The sequence below is a fragment of the Girardinichthys multiradiatus genome, chromosome 7, assembly GCF_021462225.1.
Source record: "Girardinichthys multiradiatus isolate DD_20200921_A chromosome 7, DD_fGirMul_XY1, whole genome shotgun sequence".
In the NCBI taxonomy this organism is placed as follows: Eukaryota; Metazoa; Chordata; class Actinopteri; order Cyprinodontiformes; family Goodeidae; genus Girardinichthys; species Girardinichthys multiradiatus.
Window position 1 is genome coordinate 6,385,936 of NC_061800.1, and position 20,341 is coordinate 6,406,276.

At 40.2% G+C, this 20,341-nt stretch overlaps 1 protein-coding gene across 2 annotated transcripts in view; it reads left to right on the plus strand.

Moving 5' to 3' along the window:
- Nucleotides 1-8,220: 8,220 nt before the first annotated feature.
- epsti1 (epithelial stromal interaction 1) overlaps nucleotides 8,221-20,341 on the plus strand; it is a 112,792-nt gene continuing 100,671 nt past the window's right edge. The window contains exon 1 of one of the 2 annotated variants that reach the window (XM_047371225.1): nucleotides 8,221-8,544. In XM_047371225.1, the coding sequence (XP_047227181.1) occupies nucleotides 8,372-8,544 (173 nt within the window). In that variant the 5' untranslated portion in view covers nucleotides 8,221-8,371. The remainder of the gene's footprint in view (nucleotides 8,545-20,341) is intronic. The other variant, XM_047371223.1, reaches the window with a different exon arrangement.

Genomic DNA, 20,341 nt, shown 5'->3' on the forward strand with positions numbered 1-20,341 from the left:
GCTATAGCAGCCCGGCCGTGACGGACAGTTCTGGTGGAAACAGGAGAGATGAGGTGCACATTTAATTCTGCTGTGATTTGGGCAGCCGTGGTTTTATGTTTTTTGGATACAATCCGGGTTAGCACCCGGACATCCCTTTCAGACAGCTTCCTCTTGCGTCCACAGTTAATCCTGTTGGATGTGGTTGGTCCTTCTTGGTGGTATGCTGACATTACCCTGGATAACGTGGCTCTTGATACATCATAAAGACTTGCTGTCTTGGTCACAGATGCGCCAGCAAGACGTGCACCAACAATTTGTCCTCTTTTGAACTCTGGTATGTCACCCATAATGTTGTGTGCATTTCAATATTTTGAGCAAAACTGTGCTCTTACCCTGCTAATTGAACCTTCACACTCTGCTCTTACTGGTGCAATGTACAATCAATGAAGACTGGCTACCAGGCTGGTCCAATTTAGCCATGAAACCTCCAACACTAAAATGACAGGTGTTTCCGTTTCATTGTCCAACCCCTGTAAATCTAAACAAGGCCAAGTCTTAGTCTGGGAAATCTGAGATCCTGTACTTTAAACACATCATAGGGAAAGAAGATATAAAACATAACCCTGAAAAGACTCATCACAGAAATGCCCAGCCCCACCAACATTACAGAATTATGGCAGGTGATTGGCATTATTAACTATCTGGGGGACTTTTTTCCCGATCTTTCATCTGTCATGCACCCCATTAGTACCCTAATGAAAAATGCTGCCGTGTGGAATTGGTGTGATACATAAGAGCAAGCTTTTCCAAAAGTGAATGCTATGCTGAACACTGTACCAGTCTTTTGATGCAACTAAGCCAACAGCAGTTTGTGCAGACATAGTAGCTATGCTTTGGGGGCAGCTCTTTACCAGGAGCAGGGAGAAAATCTCTAGCCCTATTACCTACTGTTCATGGACATTGACTGAGACAAAACAGAGCTATTCCCAAACGGAAAGGAATGCTTTGCCAGTGTATTGGGCTTGTGAGAGGTTTGCAATATATTTACGAGGTATAGCAAAAGTTCTGTTTACAAACAGATCACAAATCTCTTGTCCCATTGATAAACTCTTGTGACCTGGACAAAGCACCCGTCAGATGTCAGTGGTTATAAATGTGACTGATTAAGTTCAGTGTGGTAGCAGTCCACTTGTCAGGAAAACAGCTCATTCTGGGAGTCACAAAACCCCCTGCAGGACAGTAGGGAGTCAGACACAGCAAATGATATAAAGGCCTACGTACAGGCACTGTTAGAGACAAGACCTATATTGGGATAGGCTAGGCTCTATCAGACAGGCTACTGTTCAGGATAAAGTTCCTCAGATGCTATGTAATCTTAGGCTGGCCCCCAGCACTGGCACAGATTCCCCACACACTGCATGGTTTTCATGCTGCCAGAGCCCATCTATCAGCAGCTGATAGTTTGCTTCTTTATTTATTTATTTATTTTTTAACATTCTTTATTTAAGTATATGCGTTATTGTGAACCCAACATATATGCATCCATACATATTTACCTGCACACACATAATACAACAGCAAAAAGAAAACAAACAAACAAACAAAAATGGTTAGTGTCTCGGCAAACAGATAACATCCATTTCAGCAATTGAAATCAATCAAAATGGTCCTTATGGACTCGCATGAGGGGTGGGTGAACCCACCCAGCGTCTTCCATAAAGAGAAAAAAAAAAAAAAGACGAAACCCACAGAAGGGACTGACACAACTTCTTAGAACCTACCACATCTTCTTCTGTGTGACCATCCAATGTGGGAGATGGCTGGGGTCCATACTATCAGAAAAACATCAATTTTTACTTGAAGTGTTGCCGTTATCTTTTCCATTGTATACACATCTTTCAGTCTTCCTTGCCATTTTTGAAGGGTGGGAGGCAAAGGGTTGAGGCAGGACAGAGTTATTTTTTTCCTTGCAACCAATAGAAGACTCTGTAGTAACTGGACTTTCCTTTTCCCAATATTTCCTCCTGGGGTCAAGCCCAATATGTAGTGCAGTGGGTTCAGCGGTAAGGTGAACTTAAAGATTTTTTTAATTTCTGTCAGAACTCCCTGCCAGAATGAGCTCAGTGTTGGGCAGTCCCAAAAAATAGGAGTGTGATTCCCGATCTGATTACAGTTCCTCCAACACAAATTTGTAGAACTCCTGTCGTATTTTGATATTCTAAAGGGCGATTTAAAGAATCTCATTTTCAATTTTCAATCAAATTCCTTCCAATCTGGACTATGGGTGATATTATGACCATTTTCACAAACCCTCTCCCACTGCTCGTCTTCAATAACAATGTTAATTTCCAGTTCCCACTTTTCAATCTATAGAATTGTCAGAACAATGCATCTGTAAATTTTTATATATATTAGACACAATCTTCCTATTACTATTTTCCTCTATGCATTTTATCATAAATTTTTCCAAGGCTGCTATATTTTGTTTCAAAGTAGGCCATTCATTGTGTGATAAAAGATAATCCCTTAACTGTAAGTATCTGTAAAGATCTTTAGGCTTCGGACCTTACGCTCTGTGTGCTCTTTCTAGTTTAGTAACAACTTCTTCTCGAAACTCTAAAGAGGTGCTCAGGAGGTCTGTGATAAAGTTTATCATGTCTTCTTTTTCCGCTCCCTCTGGAACGCCATACAGCCTGATGTTATTACGGCGGAGTCTATTCTCCATGTCGTCACATTTAGCCGTGAGGATAGCTTCTCTTTCCAACAAATATCCCAGTGCTCTCTCCTGCCGTATGCTTCGGTCCTCCGTTGCACTTACTCTATCCTCCGCTTCTGTCAGTCTTCTGTCCAGCCCCTCCATTTGTTTCTTCAAGTCCTCCATAGATGACTCTACCCGGTGTAAAGAGCTCTTCAGCTCCCGAAATGAGTCAGTGTTTTCCCGACGAAGTTTTCTTATTTCTATTAGAATCACTGTTTCCCCGTTGGCGTCTCCCGTAGCTTTCAACGGTGTAGCTTCGGCTAACGTTAGCTGCTTGGAGCCTGTTGTGATGTCGTATTTTCTACTAGCCTTCATGTTGTTCTTTTCTGACCTCTGACTAGAACTTCGTACTCTTGAGCCCTTTCCTTTCAGTTTGGTACTCATTTATCACTTTTCATTACTTTATCGGCTATATATTGGTGGGTCTGGTGGAGCTGCAAGTTTATGCATCCGTCCACTTCATATCCTAGCACAGCTGATGACTGGCCATCAAATTAGGACAACCATTCCCGTTCTGCCAAAACAGCTGTGCCCTGGTCCAACTGATTATGAGAATGTCAGGATGAAAGACTGCCAAACTATGGACTCCAATTGTTTCTTCTACCACAGACATCACTCTGCCAGACTCCTGCCAATGCTGCGGCCAGGCCAGAGGGTCAAGCTAAATGGAGAAACTGGCTGGACTACTCCTGTTAAGGTCATTCCCAAGGCACCGGACCCTAGATCCTACTATGTGCAGAGAGAACAGGGAACCATTGCACGAAGAAAAAGGAGACACATTCGAGATGTGACCAAGAGCGCCAGGTCACACTTGATGAGACTTGCGATATGAACACTGTTCCACTTAGTGACACAGGTCTTAGTGACTCAGGACTGACCCCAGTCAGTCTGTTGGCTACTACATCCCCTAGCCAGAGACATGGTCCACAGAGAACTATGTGGCTTTCTGGCTCCTTCCCTCTAGCATCAACTGGAAATATGATGGCAGCCCAGACTGTACTGTAGGAGCATGCTTACTGAGGACAACTATGAGTACTGGGCTCATCCATGATAATTTTCAAACCTGCTGCAGCCATACACAATCCAAGGAAACAAGGAAATACAAGGAAACACCTTTGAAGGTTTCCTTTGATTAAAAACTAATGGCTGTATTCTAAAAGACCCTGATTGGTTGCCCTTTGTGATTTCATCAAAGGCTTGTTGTAAAATACCTAAACAGAAATACAGGTCCTTCTCAAAATATTAGCATATTGTGATAAAGTTCATTATTTTCCATAATGTCATGATGAAAATTTAACATTCATATATTTTAGATTCATTGCACACTAACTGAAATATTTCAGGTCTTTTATTGTCTTAATACAGATGATTTTGGCATACAGCTCATGAAAACCCAAAATTCCTATCTCACAAAATTAGCATATCATTAAAAGGGTCTCTAAATGAGCTATGAACCTAATCATCTGAATCAACGAGTTAACTCTAAACACCTGCAAAAGATTCCTGAGGCCTTTAAAACTCCCAGCCTGGTTCATCACTCAAAACCCCAATCATGGGTAAGACTGCCGACCTGACTGCTGTCCAGAAGGCCACTATTGACACCCTCAAGCAAGAGGGTAAGACACAGAAATAAATTTCTGAACGAATAGGCTGTTCCCAGAGTGCTGTATCAAGGCACCTCAGTGGGAAGTCTGTGGGAAGGAAAAAGTGTGGCAGAAAACGCTGCACAACGAGAAGAGGTGACCGGACCCTGAGGAAGATTGTGGAGAAGGGCCGATTCCAGACCTTGGGGGACCTGCGGAAGCAGTGGACTGAGTCTGGAGTAGAAACATCCAGAGCCACCGTGCACAGGCGTGTGCAGGAAATGGGCTACAGGTGCTGCATTCCCCAGGTCAAGCCACTTTTGAACCAGAAACAGCGGCAGAAGCGCCTGACCTGGGCTACAGAGAAGCAGCACTGGACTGTTGCTCAGTGGTCCAAAGTACTTTTTTCGGATGAAAGCAAATTCTGCATGTCATTCGGAAATCAAGGTGCCAGAGTCTGGAGGAAGACTGGGGAGAAGGAAATGCCAAAATGCCAGAAGTCCAGTGTCAAGTACCCACAGTCAGTGATGGTCTGGGGTGCCGTGTCAGCTGCTGGTGTTGGTCCACTGTGTTTTATCAAGGGCAGGGTCAATGCAGCTAGCTATCAGGAGATTTTGGAGCACTTCATGCTTCCATCTGCTGAAAAGCTTTATGGAGATGAAGATTTCATTTTTCAGCACGACCTGGCACCTGCTCACAGTGCCAAAACCACTGGTAAATGGTTTACTGACCATGGTATCACTGTGCTCAATTGGCCTGCCAACTCTCCTGACCTGAACCCCATAGAGAATCTGTGGGATATTGTGAAGAGAACGTTGAGAGACTCAAGACCCAACACTCTGGATGAGCTAAAGGCCGCTATCGAAGCATCCTGGGCCTCCATAAGACCTCAGCAGTGCCACAGGCTGATTGCCTCCATGCCACGCCGCATTGAAGCAGTCATTTCTGCCAAAGGATTCCCGACCAAGTATTGAGTGCATAACTGTACATGATTATTTGAAGGTTGACGTTTTTTGTATTAAAAACACTTTTCTTTTATTGGTCGGATGACATATGCTAATTTTGTGAGATAGGAATTTTGGGTTTTCATGAGCTGTATGCCAAAATCATCCGTATTAAGACAATGAAAGACCTGAAACATTTCAGTTAGTGTGCAATGAATCTAAAATATATGAATGTTAAATTTTCATCATGACATTATGGAAAATAATGAAATTTATCACAATATGCTAATATTTTGAGAAGGACCTGTACTGACCATGATATGTTGTTCTGCAGGAGACAAGCTATATCTGAAGAGATTTTACAGATAGGTCATGCTGGTGCTACAAATAATTAGAAATCAACTTAGAACAAAGTTTTATTTTATTTTTTTCATCTTTTATTCAGCAACTAAACCACAATCTGCAGATGTCAGAGTTTTCATCCTAGAAACCAGTTTTCCTTATTCAGCTCAGTTATTTGTCTAAATACAAGTCCGGAGTCTGTGACATCAGCCTTGTCTGACATAATTAGGACGACGGCAGCAGACCAGTAAAACACTGTTACTAGTTTAACTCAACACCTAAAAAAACTGGAGTTTTAAAATAGTTTTAAAAAATCTTCTTTCCCTTTTTCTCAAAAGTTTTTTCTCTAAAGAAAAGATACAAACTAAGAAAACTCAGTGAATTGGTGCTGATACACAGGAAATCAGACCCTGACAGGAACCACAGTTACATGCAATCAGCAGCTTGGTTCTGAATGAGAACCAGATTTGTTTCAGGTTCCCTCCACAGTCCTTAAAGAGAAAACCCACTGAGACAAATTTAAACTGTTTTAAGGACGTTTTCTCAGTTTTTAGCACATTTCCAGTCAACATATTATTAACTTCTCAGCAGAAATACTGGGAGAATATCTGATATGTTTAGTTAAACTTTAATGTTTCTTTATTTCTGCATTGTTAAACATTCTACTTTATTTTTATATCGATCATCTCCCTGAAATCATCTTAAACTTTTCAGTAATGTTCACATGATGAGCTTCACTTTCTCACAGCTTGGAGTCAAAGAAAATGTTTATTTCATTTCTGACTGTGAATCTTCCTTCAAAGTAAATCTGAGGAAAAGTGGTACTGAAGAGTTCATGGAATGTCTCACACCTCAGCTTCGTGTTTGTCTTCATGTGTCCCTGCAGGAAGCTGCAGCTCTCCCTCTGTGTGGCATGCAGCAGCACCACCTGCTGTCCAAGTCAATTAACTGCACCAATCAATCCTAAAAAATGGAGCCACCAGCGCTGCCAAAGCCAGGCACAATTGGCTGGATATGAGTGTCTTCTTTCCTGTTTCATATTATATTGCAGTTTTTCATCTTCTCAACAAGTCTTTACATTGATGTTGTCACCATTGTCACCTGACTATGCTGCACCTCTAATTTAATTAATCACTGAGCTGTACACAATGGCACGCTCCGGTGCTGCGTCAGTTTGCGTTTCCCCATCAGATGTTGTTCCCTCTATGACAAGCCAAAAGGGTCAAAAAATCATTCGTATATTAACGCGTTGTTCTAATCCATAAATAACGGGAGGCGTCGTTTTTTACATGCAAACACTTTGTGATAGATAGATAGATAGATAGATAGATAGATAGATAGATAGATAGATAGATAGATAGATAGATAGATAGATAGATAGATAGATAGATAGATAGATAGATAGATAGATAGATAGATAGATAGATAGATAGATAGATAGATAGATAGATAGATAGATAGATAGATAGATAGATAGATAGATAGATAGATAGATAGATAGATAGATAGATAGATAGATAGATAGATAGATAGATTTTGGAACTCCCCCATGCAGGCCATTTTGCCCAATCTCTTTCTTATGGTGGAGACATGAACTCTGTTCCTAAATGACGCAAGTGAGGCCTAAAACATAAAACAATATCTGACAGGGTGTTTAGAACCATCAGGAATGGTTTCACATTTTTATACAGGGGGAACAGTATATGACGGGGTCTTAATTACCTCCTTTTTATAAACGAATGCTGGGTACTCAAACAGCAGATCATTACTTAAATTTGTGGATCCAAGTTGAAGAGATATGCCTGCTCGAAGGTAGTGGTCAGATACTCACCCGCAAGTTTAAAGACCTTCAGCCGAGGCCCGTTTCTCTCTGTTAGCTTCGAAGCTGCAGCTGTTTTGAGACCGAGCTGAAAGGGGAAACATGTTTTTGGGTCAGATATTCCAGCTCTGACTCCTGCTCTTCTTGGGCTGAACTGGAAATAGGTTAATGTGATTTATTTTAAAAGTTCCAGAAAACTTCATAGTGGCCTTTAATGTTGTAATCCATGGCTGGGCTCCCAATAGGTTTAGGGAGCAATTACTTTTCCACACAGGACCAGGCTGGTTGTGGCCCTTAATAAGTGAATTCATCTTTGAAACTTCTTTTTGTATTTAGTGAGGTGATCTTTGACATTAAAATGTGATAATCCAAAACATTAAACCATCATCAAAAACATAGGAAACCTGTAAAAATAGAAATACCTTATAACAGCACTGTAAGCACAGTGTGAAAAGTATGACTAAATCTAGAATGGAAGAGGAATTGATCAGGGCAGTCTAGGTTTTAGTGAGCACGAAAGAGCTATGGTTTCAATTACCACTACCCATTAAAGCAATATTTCTGCTCCTCTGATTAAGTGTAATGAGGTGATGGTATATGTGATCAGTATGGTTTTCAAGAACATTTGATGAATTGCATTTCATTGGACAACTCTTCAAAGCAACCTATGCATAATGCAAATTGCAACCATGTAAAAACTGAAGCAGTAACGCATGTAAATAAAACGAAACAAGATTAACTAAAATTATTTTTGTCCAGTAGGGGACGCTGTCGAAACCTCCGTTTCTGTTTTGACAGTTTCCCTGTAAACAGCTGACAGGTGACCCTGGTGATAACACTGGGCTGCTATAAAACATTACTACGCTAAGAATAGAACAGAGGGGCCGCAGGTTGAGGTCCGCTTCACCCATACACCGTGTCTAAACCGGTCAGTGTCCGCAGCATGAATCCTCATCCCAACCAAATGAACACAAGAAAAATGCTGAATTCAAGAGGAGGAAACTACCCGAAGCAGAGCGCCTCGGGAGCTTCTGGAGCGGATCAAGCAGCTCAGAATGTGGACGGACAAACACTTGAGAGGGGGAACCAGCCCGGAGCAGACCGACAGCCACAGTAGTAAGGAACAGGTTGAACTAATAAGAACAACTGACACTGATGTTCAGAAAAATAGATATGAAAAAGAAAGGCTCTAATTACTACATATATTTAAAGCTAAGGTCTTGCATGTTTTCATAGGTTTGTGTTATTTAACTGATTGTATTCAGCTGGATGTTTACCTCAGCTTACTTTCAGTTTCGTTTCATGTGATTGGAAAGGAAAACGTTGCCTTCGGTGTGTGTGGTAAATCCCAGTTATCTCCCAAACACCGGATGAAACCAAAAAAACAAACAAAATGGTTTAGCAATTTAAAGTCTGATACAAGGGGAAAAAAGTTATTTTTTTTACATTCAAGTTTTAACTGAATGCTATTAACACAAGACAACAAAAACAATCTTCAAAACATTACCTGGATTACTCAGTCTTTCCGTATCATAAGTAAAACTTTTGGCCACAAGTGTCTAAAGTGTGGTTGAGCGCCATTTTGACCGCACTTCAAGAATGGTACAAATGGTACCAATTAAAAAAAGGAAAATTTGGGAACTGTATAGGACAAAGATTGGTATGATTTGGCTACACCAAATTGGCTCTACAGTTTATGGGTCTATTATGGGCATATTTTCTCCTAAATTTAGAGCGTACCACTTTTTTTTATTTCATTAAAATATTGTGAGTTATTTTTATTGTTGAAGAGATAAAACAAATATATAAATTAAAAAGTAAATTTTGCATTTTTTATAAATAAAAGAAAACAAATCTTTGTGGCCTACCAGTGTTTTCAACTTGATGATTTGGCTCTCATAGCAAAACGATTGGACACAGCTGTATTAGACCTTCCTGGTCATGTATTTATAACATCAACTAGAGATACAGTATATCTGCCTCAATGTTTGATGTATGGTCTGGTACTCTGAATATGTTGGTCTTCAGGGCTGGCTGTTAATAATAATAAAGAGTTAATGCTAACTTTTTAACATGTTCCGGTAGTTACAGTTGAGCTAAATAACATTAGCTGTCCAGTTCTGTTGTTTCAAGCTGAAGTTAGCATATGATCTGTAGCTTCTGACAGATCTGTTTCACTGTGAACTGATGTTAGAACAGCTTTTATTAGTTTTCCTGCTTCACCTACCAGCAACGCGCTAGGGAAGCGAAACCCGCGATGGACGTGAAGCGAATTTTGCTGGAGTTGAAAAATCTAAACTGTCAATTTGCGTCACGAATCAGTTGGTGCAGTCCCTGGAGAGAAATTAGGGAAAACAATACCTAATACAATCCGCAAACATCACATATTTGAAAAAGACAGAAACATTCATGTACACATAGGATGAAGGAAGGTTTGCTCTGAAGAGGTTTGTGGGTTTGAAAAAAGCCTTTGAAATGTAGTCCTGAAAAGGACTGTTCAATAAGGCACGCATGAAGTTGTGAATCATTCACACAACTTTCTATTGAGCTGAGATTTCTTTACTCACCGAAGACAGATGGACAGGTGTTCTGAAGCGGGGATACAGCGCCTGTAGTTGGTGTCCCGGTGGCTGATTTGTCCCCCAGCGTGGGGCAGCAGGTCCTCAAACTGGGTTCTGGATAGGCAGATGCTAAAAGTGACTGTCATCTAGACGCTGCTTCTGGAGTAGGTGGTGGTACTCTCCAAACTGGTTCTGTCTCTGGAGAATCTGGTAAACCCTGAGACGTTGACTCCGGCGGCATTGTTCGGCTTTCCTTAAATAAAGCACTGTGACTCGCTCAGTAAAATCCAGGTCCGCCTTGTTGAGCTGAAACCGGCAAGCAGCAGATAGAAGCTCCTCCTATTTGATGACAAGAAAAAGAGAGTGGAGCGTTGTCACCCACTGGCCACGCGAATTGCTGGCGAAATGTCAGGCGTGCGACAGAATGAGGCGAAGAATACACTGGAATCTCTGTCGGTCTGAACTTACCATTAGATGTTTTAGTTTGTATTTCCTTGAAGATCTGTTCCGCCCTGTTTATTTTTTTTAAGTTAGTTCCATTGTTTACTTAGATGTTTTTGTTATTCCTCTGGATTCCTTGCTCATTTGTGTCAATTAGCCTCCATCCTTCAGTTGCCTACATGTTCTCTTCCAGCAGCTGCTTCTGATTTCCCTCTGATTAGCTCCCCTTGTTCATTGCTCCATTCTCCACCCTGCCTGAGTATTTATACTTTCTGATTTTCATTGTTCTTTACTGGTTCCTCCTGTTTGTTGCCTGCTCCATGTCTGTTGACTCCATGATCATGTTAACCTCCTGCCCATCTCTCACACCTGCCTGTGATTCAGTGCCTGGTGTCTCTGTAAGTTTGTTTATTATTAAACATTTTCATCTCAAACTATGCTCTGCATTTGGGTCCTTCCTCAGCTAAATATGACAATACCAGGTTGAAAATAACGAAATACTTGTTTTAAAGACAAGTCATAAATATCTTTTTACTCCATATCAGACCCATCAATATTTATAGCATCATCTTGCTGTCCAAAAATATATATTTTATTATTTTAACTTAAATGGCTAAATCTTTCAACTTTTCTATCCCTCCATTGAGACAGACAACGATTCAATTCAATTTCAATTCAGTTTATTTATATAGCACCAATTCACAACACATGTTGTCTCAAGGCACTTCACAAAAGTCAGGTACATACAGGTCCTTCTCAAAAAATTAGCATATTGTGATAAAGTTCATTATTTTCCATAATGTCATGATGAAAATTTAACATTCATATATTTTAGATTCATTGCACACTAACTGAAATATTTCAGGTCTTTCATTGTCTTAATATGGATGATTTTGGCATACAGCTCATGAAAACCCAAAATTCCAATCTCACAAAATTAGCATATTTTATCCGACCAATAAAAGAAAAGTGTTTTTAATACAAAAAACGTCAACCTTCAAATAATCATGTACAGTTATGCACTCAATACTTGGTCGGGAATCCTTTTGCAGAAATGACTGCTTCAATGCGGCGTGGCATGGAGGCAATCAGCCTGTGGCACTGCTGAGGTCTTATGGAGGCCCAGGATGCTTCGATAGCGGCCTTTAGCTCATCCAGAGTGTTGGGTCTTGAGTCTCTCAACATTCTCTTCACAATATCCCACAGATTCTCTATGGGGTTCAGGTCAGGAGAGTTGGCAGGCCAATTGAGCACAGTGATACCATGGTCAGTAAACCATTTACCAATGGTTTTGGCACTGTGAGCAGGTGCCAGGTCGTGCTGAAAAGTGAAATCTTCATCTCCATAAAGCTTTTCAGCAGATGGAAGCATGAAGTGCTCCAAAATCTCCTGATAGCTAGCTGCATTGACCCTGCCCTCGATAAAACACAGTGGACCAACACCAGCAGCTGACAAGGCACCCCAGACCATCACTGACTGCGGGTACGTGACACTGGACTTCTGGCATTTTGGCATTTCCTTCTCCCCAGTCTTCCTCCAGACTCTGGCACCTTGATTTCCGAATGACATGCAGAATTGGCTTTCATCCGAAAAAAGTACTTTGGACCACTGAGCAACAGTCCAGTGCTGCTTCTCTGTAGCCCAGGTCTGGGGAATGCGGCACCTGTAGCCCATTTCCTGCACACGTCTGTGCACGGTGGCTCTGGATGTTTCTACTCCAGACTCAGTCCACTGCTTCAGCAGGTCCCCCAAGGTCTGGAATCGGCCCTTCTCCATAATCTTCCTCTTCTCGTTGTGCAGCGTTTTCTGCCACACTTTTTTCTTCCCACAGACTTCCCACTGAGGTGCCTTGATACAGCACTCTGGGAACAGCCTATTCGTTCAGAAATGTCTTTCTGTGTCTTACCCTCTTGCTTGAGGGTGTCAATAGTGGCCTTCTGGACAGCAGTCAGGTTGGCAGTCTTACCCATGATTGGGGCTTTAAGTGATGAACCAGGCTGGGAGTTTTAAAGGCCTCAGGAATCTTTTGCAGGTGTTTAGAGTTAACACGTTGATTCAGATGATTAGATTCATAGCTCGTTTAGAGACTCTTTTAATGATATGCTAATTTTGTGAGATAGGAATTTTGGGTTTTCATGAGCTGTATGCCAAAATCATCCGTATTAAGACAATAAAAGACCTGAAATATTTCAGTTAGTGTGCAATGAATCTAAAATATATGAATGTTAAATTTTCATCATGACATTATGGAAAATAATGAACTTTATCACAATATGCAAATTTTTTGAGAAGGACCTGTACATTCCAATTAATACTAACAATTGAACAGTGCAGTCGGAGTTAGCTTTTTATTCAAATTGGATAAAAAGTTTTTCTATCTAAGGAAACCCAGCAGATTGCATCCAGTCAGTGACTTGCAGCATTTCCTCCTCCTGGATCATTGGTAGAGGGTGAGCATTAAGTTGTTGCCAGCAGAAGCTCGGACGATTCCCCTCTCCAGAAAGGTGTCACAGGTAGACACAGAGCTAGGCCAGGTGTAGCTTCTAGGAAGAGAATAGAGAGAACAAGGTTAAAAGCTGAAATAACAGCAAATAATGCAAAATTGGAGAGTAGTGTGAGAATGTAGCAAAGAGGGTGAAAGTGGTCATTATGTCCTCCAGCAGCCTAAGCCTATAGCAGCATAACTACACAGATAGTTTCAGTTCAGATTATTTAGTTAAACGGCGCTTATTTACAACAATGTCGTCTCAAGGCACCCCACAAAGGATCCCACTGATGGTCATATACTAAAAACCACAAGGATTGGGATACCTCTCTCTGTCAGACTGATCACAACCATCAGAAAAGAGAAGGGGTCACACAGGTAGCAGAAATGGAGGGTGTGTTTGCACCTCAACCATAACTGAGTCGGTTTATGCTAAACCTGACTCCCCCTTACTCCAACCAACAGGGAGGGAGGAAGGTTCCCTCCCTGATAAACTAAGCCACTCTAACTATAAGCTTTATCAAAAAGGAAAGTTTTAAGCCTATAGCCTTAAAAGTAGACAGGGGTCTGCCTTACGGACTAAAACTGGGAGCTTGTTCCACAGGAGAGGAGCCTGATAACTAAAGGATCTGCCTCCCATTCTACTTCTAGAGACTCTAGAAACCACCAGTAAACCTGCAGTCTGAGAACAAAGTGTTCTGTTAGGAACATATGGAACAATCAGATCTCTGATGTATGATGGAGCTAGATCATTAAGGGCTTTAGATGTGAGGAGGAGAATTTTAAATTATATTCTGGATTTAACTGAGAGCCAATGAAGGGAAGCTAAAATAGGAGAAATATGATCTCTCTTTTTAATTTTCATCAGAACGATGTGAACTGGAACTTCCAAATGAATTCTAAGTTTCTTTCTAAAACAGTTTTCCCACATATTTGACCTTCTCAAAAGGACTCCATGTTAGGACCAACTGTATCTATTAGTAAAATCTGATTTTTTTCACTGCTTTATTTTTTCATCTGATTTTCATACGTTCTGTTTTGCAGTCAGTGTTCCAAACAAGTTGATCTCATTTACAGATTAAGACATACCCTGTACTTCTATATAAAGAACCATCCTACATGACAGTGGTGTAGAGGCTTTCCATAGAAAAGCGCTCTCTTCAAGAAGAAACTTGACACTGTTAGATCAGATGAGTTTGTGACAAGGGGCAGGGGACAGACAACAACCCACTAATGGCTCTGTTCCACAGTGGGTCTTTTAGCTGTGGAAATGTGAAGAAACGTGAGAACGATTTTATTTTGTGGTCCTTTAAACACCCTGACTATACTAATGAGCTCGGTTTCAATAAATACAAAATTGCCTAAACACTTCTTCACCACATTTCCTGAACATTTCTGGAACATGAATGGTTGGTCAGAGGAAACAGCCGTCATGATTTGGTGTGGTCTGAGAGTCTGAAAGAGAAGGAAAAACTTTCCATCTTTCAGTGGAGCTTCCATCAGTGCTACATTTTATAATTTCACACATTGCTATGAACGTTAATAATTTATACTTTTTCAGGTTGTTGTTTTTTTTTTTTTGGATTTCAGAATTTTTGTTTTTCTTTTAGAAAAACTTTAAAGTTTTTATGAAATATGTTTTTTTTTAGTAATTGGGCAAAGCATCAGATTTCTGGATTTCTAACCAATACCTAATTTGTTATTAATATTAGAATTAGATGTAACACCACACTATGTGTACTGTAAAACTAAATTTTAAAATTGTAGTATCAACATTTTAAACTGTCTTTAGCATCCAATATTAGCAATTTATGCAGTGGGTTCCCAGAGCAAATTAGGGTGTTTTAAGCATAACAGGTGAAAAATTCCATCCATGTATAAACGCTTATATTTTAAATATTTAAATAAGACTATAAATTTAATGTTATAGTCAGTAAGTTGTTCAACTTTACTATTTTAAAATATAAAAAAAGAATAAAAAATACAGTGGCTTGTAAAAGTATTCCTACCCCTTGAACTTTTCCACCTAATTTTATTGGAATTCTATGTGAAAGTGGTATATAATTGTGAAGTGGAATAAAAATTATACATTTCTTTTTTTTTGTTTTACAAATAAAAAACTAAATAAAGCATTTTGCAAAAGGATTCAGACCCCCTGAGTCAAAACTTTGTGGAACCACATTTTGCTGCAATTTCAGCTGCAAGTCTTTTAAGTTATGTCTCTATAAGCTTTGCACATCTAGTGACTGAAACGTTTGCCCATTCTTTGTTGCAAAACAGCTTAAGCTCAGTCAGATTAGATAGAGAGCGTTTGTGAACAGCACTTTTTTATCTTTCCACAGATTCTCAATTGGGTTTAGGTCTGGAATTTGACTGGGCCATTCAAAGACATGAATATGTTTTGTTTTAAAGCAATCCATTGTAGACCTGGCTTTATGTTTAGGGTCGTTGTCCTGCTGGAAGGTGAACCTCCGCCCCAGTCTCAAGTCTTTAGCAGACTCCAACAGATTTTCTTCCAAGATTTCTTCCCTGTATTTGGCTTCATCCATCTTCCATCAACTCTGACCACCTTCCCTCTCCCTGCTGAAGAGAAGCACCCCCAGGGGATGATGGTGGCACCACCATATTTAACAGTGGGGATGGTGTGTTCAAAGTGACGTGCAGTTTTAGTTCTCCGCCACACATAGCATTTGGCGTTTTGGCTAAAAAGTTAAATTTTGGTCTTGTGTGACCAAAGCACCTTCTTCCACATGTTTGTTGTGTCCCCAACATGGCTTCTGGCAAACTGCAAACAGGACTTCTTATGGTTTTCTTTTAACAATGGCTTTCTTCTTGCCACTCCTCCATAAAGACCATATTTGTGCAGTGCACAACTAATAGTTGTTCTGTGGACAGATTCCCCCACCTGAGCTGTGGATTTCTGCAGTTCGTCTAGAGTTACCATGGCCCTCTGGGCTGCATCTTTGATCAGTACTCTCCTTGTTCAGCCTGTAAGTTTAGGTGGATGGCCTTGTCTTGGTAGGTTTACAGTCGAGCCATACTCTATTCATTTCCCAGATGATGGATTGAACAGTGCTCTGTGAGAAGTTCAAAGTTTGGGAAATCTTTTTATCGCCTAAACATGTTTTAAACTTCTCCACAACTTTGGCCCTGACCTGTCTGGTGTGTTCCTTGGACTTCATGATGCTGTTTGCTCCCTAATATTCTCTTAACCAATCTCTTAGGCTGTCACAGAGCAGCTGTATTTGTACTGAGATTAGATTACAGAGATGGAATCTATTTAGTCATTAGGAATCATCAGGCAACTTCTGAAGGCAATTGGTTGTACTCAGAGTAAAGGGGGCTGAATACTTTTGCACACCGCACTTTTCAGTTTTTAATTTGTAAAAAATGTTTGAAATCATGTATATTTTCTTTACACTTCACAATTGTATACCACTTTGTGTTGGTCTTTCACATAAAATTCCAGTAAAATATGTTTGTAGTTGTAATGTGACATTATATGGAAACGTTTAAGGGTTTTTGGGGTTGGAGCTCATCTGTGGGGGCGTAGGGATGGGGTTCCAGTAGTCCTGGCGGTGGTCTTCCCGGGGTACCTGTGTTCTGAGGGGCCTTTAGATGTATGTGGCTCAGATCTCCTCCATCTCTGTCTCGGCTCCAGGGGGGCAGGTGTGTGGCTCCTCTCACTCGCTGTTGCATTTTTTTTTGAGAAACCTTAAACACACATGGACAAAATTGTTGGTTAATGAAAGAAAAACCCACAATGGTCACAGAAATAACCTGAATCTGACAAAGGTAATAAGTGTTGTAATTATGAATATGAATATATTATTTAATATTCAATATTAATACTTTAATATTTTATTAAATAATATTTCGGTCTGTTAAGGGTTGTCCTGTGAATACCAGCCCAATAAGGTGGTGGTAATAGGACAAAACTGAAAGGGATGAGCCAAGCTCTGACATTATTTAACAGCAAAACTCTGCACACACATGGAATGAATTCACACAATTTCTTAAAATACAAGAATTTATTAACCAAAATAAGTCAAATCAAGTCAAACATATTTCAATCAACAAACTCTTTACTATGCTCAAACAATCCAAATAAACTACCAAGCAGAATGCAACATTACCATGCAATGTTATTTATGTTTGAGAACCAAGAATTATCTTAAAGAATCTGGAAGTGAAGTTAAGTTAGTCTTAAAACTAACTTAGGCAATAATTGGTACACCTTTAGACAACCATTCACAATGCAAGATCAGATAAAGTATTATTTTAATGAAATAATATTTTAAAGAATGATTTGCTGAATAAAACCAACCTTTTAGATGGCTAATTCTCAACGATGTTTAATTAGCTTGTTTTTATTTATCAAAATAATATTTAAATAAATATTATTAAGGAAATAGTAAAATCATATTTGAGGAAATATTATTTTGAATAACAACCAAATCTTTCTGGAGAAATGGGGCTTAATGGTGTTTACTTAATTATCAAGTTTAGTAAAATAATATTAAGGAAAATATTATTTTCTAGATTGAAAACTAACAACCTTTATGGGTAAATGATCTTAGCAAGCAAGCGCGTGTTCTTAGCTGTTAGCGGTTGGAGCTAACAAAAGAAGCTTATAGCTTATCATCAGAATCAAACACATACCTTTAAAATACCACTAATAAAAGGGTTAAAATGCATAAGGGTGTACGGCGTGTTATGGCCAATCTTCTGTGTTTAAAATAACCCTTTAAATAAAGTTTGTCTTAATTTAAAAAAAAACCCACAAAGACAGAACATACAAACTGAGCACGTGCTGAGCAGATAATCTGCTAGCACTAAGATGGCTGAGTTTCAACACAAACAAAACCAAACGTCATAAAACAAAAACGTTTAGATTATGTAATTCTAAACTACTTCTCTGTGCCCAAAACACAACCTCTTATGTGAACTGTGCTGAGGAAAAGTTGTCCGAGGCGACGAAGTTGAAGAAAGCATCCACAGTGAACAAAGGGTTAAGTTGCTAACCTGCGTAGCTGTAGGGGGGGGCTGGTGCTTGCTTTGTTGCCTGGCCAAACTGCACGTTACTGCTGTAGCCACGGTGATGCGGTCCCGTTGTCCTTCCTTCAGACTTCCTTCAGGGGAAAACTGCTCCACTCAACGTCGTAGAGACAGGGTCTCTGCTGGGAACTCTCTGGAACACAGTTTGCTTCTGTAGACCTCAGAGAGAAAGTCAAGAAACGGTTGTACCTTAATTACCCCCGTTTATGAATGAATACCGGATAAACAAACAGCAATTCATTCCTACTTAACTTAGTGCATATGATCGCGTGATCGTATAACACTCTTGGATCCAGTTTGAAGAGTTATGTCTGTTTGCCTGCAAAGAGACATTATCACACTGTGTCCCTCCGTCCAGTTCCGCTGGGTACCTGAGTGGAAGAGGTCAGTTTGTTGCAAAAGCGGGGGTTTTATTTGGACAGTGACGACACGGGACGTTTGCTGTTATTCCGTTTCTGGCTGTGCTGGAAGTAGGTTAATGTAATTTATTTTGAATCTTCCAGAAAAGTTCGTACTGGGCTATTTTGGCCCACTCCTCATGACCAAACAGTTCCAGTTGTCTCAGGTCTGAAGGGTGCCTTTCCCAGACAGCATGTTTCAGTAAAGAGGTCCATGGAGCTAGCCTGATGCTCCTCCGCGATGTCTGTTGTAGGCGGAAACATTCTGTTACGGTTTACTTGATATAGGACCCCAGAATGCAGACGAGCAGGCAGCGTGATGGTAAGTGAAAAAAGGTTTAATTACAAAAACTCACACTCAGCCGGAGGCAGGAACAAAACAAACGGGCAGGCAAGACAGGCATGGCATGATCAAAAAACAAGACTTGAGCATGAGAGATGTTTCCGCGATGACCAACTGAACAGGTGTGTATAAATGGAGCATGGTACAGGTGGAGCAAGGAGGCAGATTAACTTGGACAGGTGAACCGAATAAACTTAATTGACAGAAAACACAACATGACAGGAGCAAAACATGGCTTGAACAGAACGCAAATCCAAGGAAACAAACAGAAATATAACTAGAAAAACATGAAACAAAAGCATAAACAGGAAAATAATAACAAAAGAATGAGTCAAAACCTTAACTGTGAAAAACATAAGAAAAAAACCAGAAACCAAAAACCAAACAACCCCAAATCATAACAGCGATGTGATACTGATGTTCCTTGAGCTTGAAGTTCACCAATAATATCTTTAGAATATTTTCTGGGTTCTTTTGTTACCGTTCATATTATCTGTCTCTTTGTCTTTTTCATCAGTTTTCCTCCTGTGACCACGTCTAGGGAGGTTGGCTACAGTCCCATGGATCATACATTTCTGAATAACATGTGCAACTGTAGTCACAGGGACATGAAGCTGCTTGGAGATGGTCTTATAACCGTTATCTTTAACATGCTTGTCTATAACTTTCTAATCTTTTGAGGCAACTCTTTCCTTCGCTTCCTCTGGCCCATGTTGAGTGTGGTAGACACCATGTCACCAAACAGCACAGTGATTACCTGTAGCTCCATATATATAGGCTCACTGACTGATTACAAGAATGTAGACATCTGTGATGCTAATTAATGGACACACCTTGATTTAACATGTCCCTCTGGTCACATTATTTTCAGGGGTACCATCATTTATTTGTTGGGCTTTTCTTGGCACTCAGACAACAATTCTGAGTGCTACTGTGCCAGACACCGTAAAAAAAATTATATGAATCATATTGATGAGTTTTACTTTTTAGAAAAAATCTTTCATGGTACATTGGATTTTGAAAAATATTTATTAGTTACAAAGTTTTAAAAATCAGTCATTGATGCCTCAGCACTGTGTTCTGCATCTTTTTTCTACCCAAATCCTTTGTGTTAGATATGGAATACATGGCTGAAGAAATGTTCACTGGACAGTGGTTCTGATAAAGTTGAGAACCACTGTCCTTGACAGAGTAAATCAAAGGTGTCAAACTCAAGTCTTTAAGGGCCAGTGTACTGCTAGTTATATGTGTTCCTGGTCCAAAACACCCAAAAAGGCTGATTTGCCTCTTGAACATGCAACAAGTCCTGCAGAGTCCTGCTTATGACTTTATTATTCACTTCAGCTGTGCTGAAGCAGAGACATGTTTAAAAATAGTGGGAGAACAGCCTTCAAGGACCGTTGCTGTCCTTTCAACCTGGTAGTGGATGCTTGAAGCTGCTTAGAAGTAGAAGAGTTCTGAGAAAAACGTGGACTTAGCCTGAAATTTTATACAAGCACACCTTACAGGTGGCACCCCTTGCTCTCTGCTGTGCTACAGCCTTCCCTTCAAGGCGGAGCCTACCGTGAACGATGGCAATTAAGCATGGCCAGGGGTGTGAGGAGTGTATACACGAGTGTGATTGATA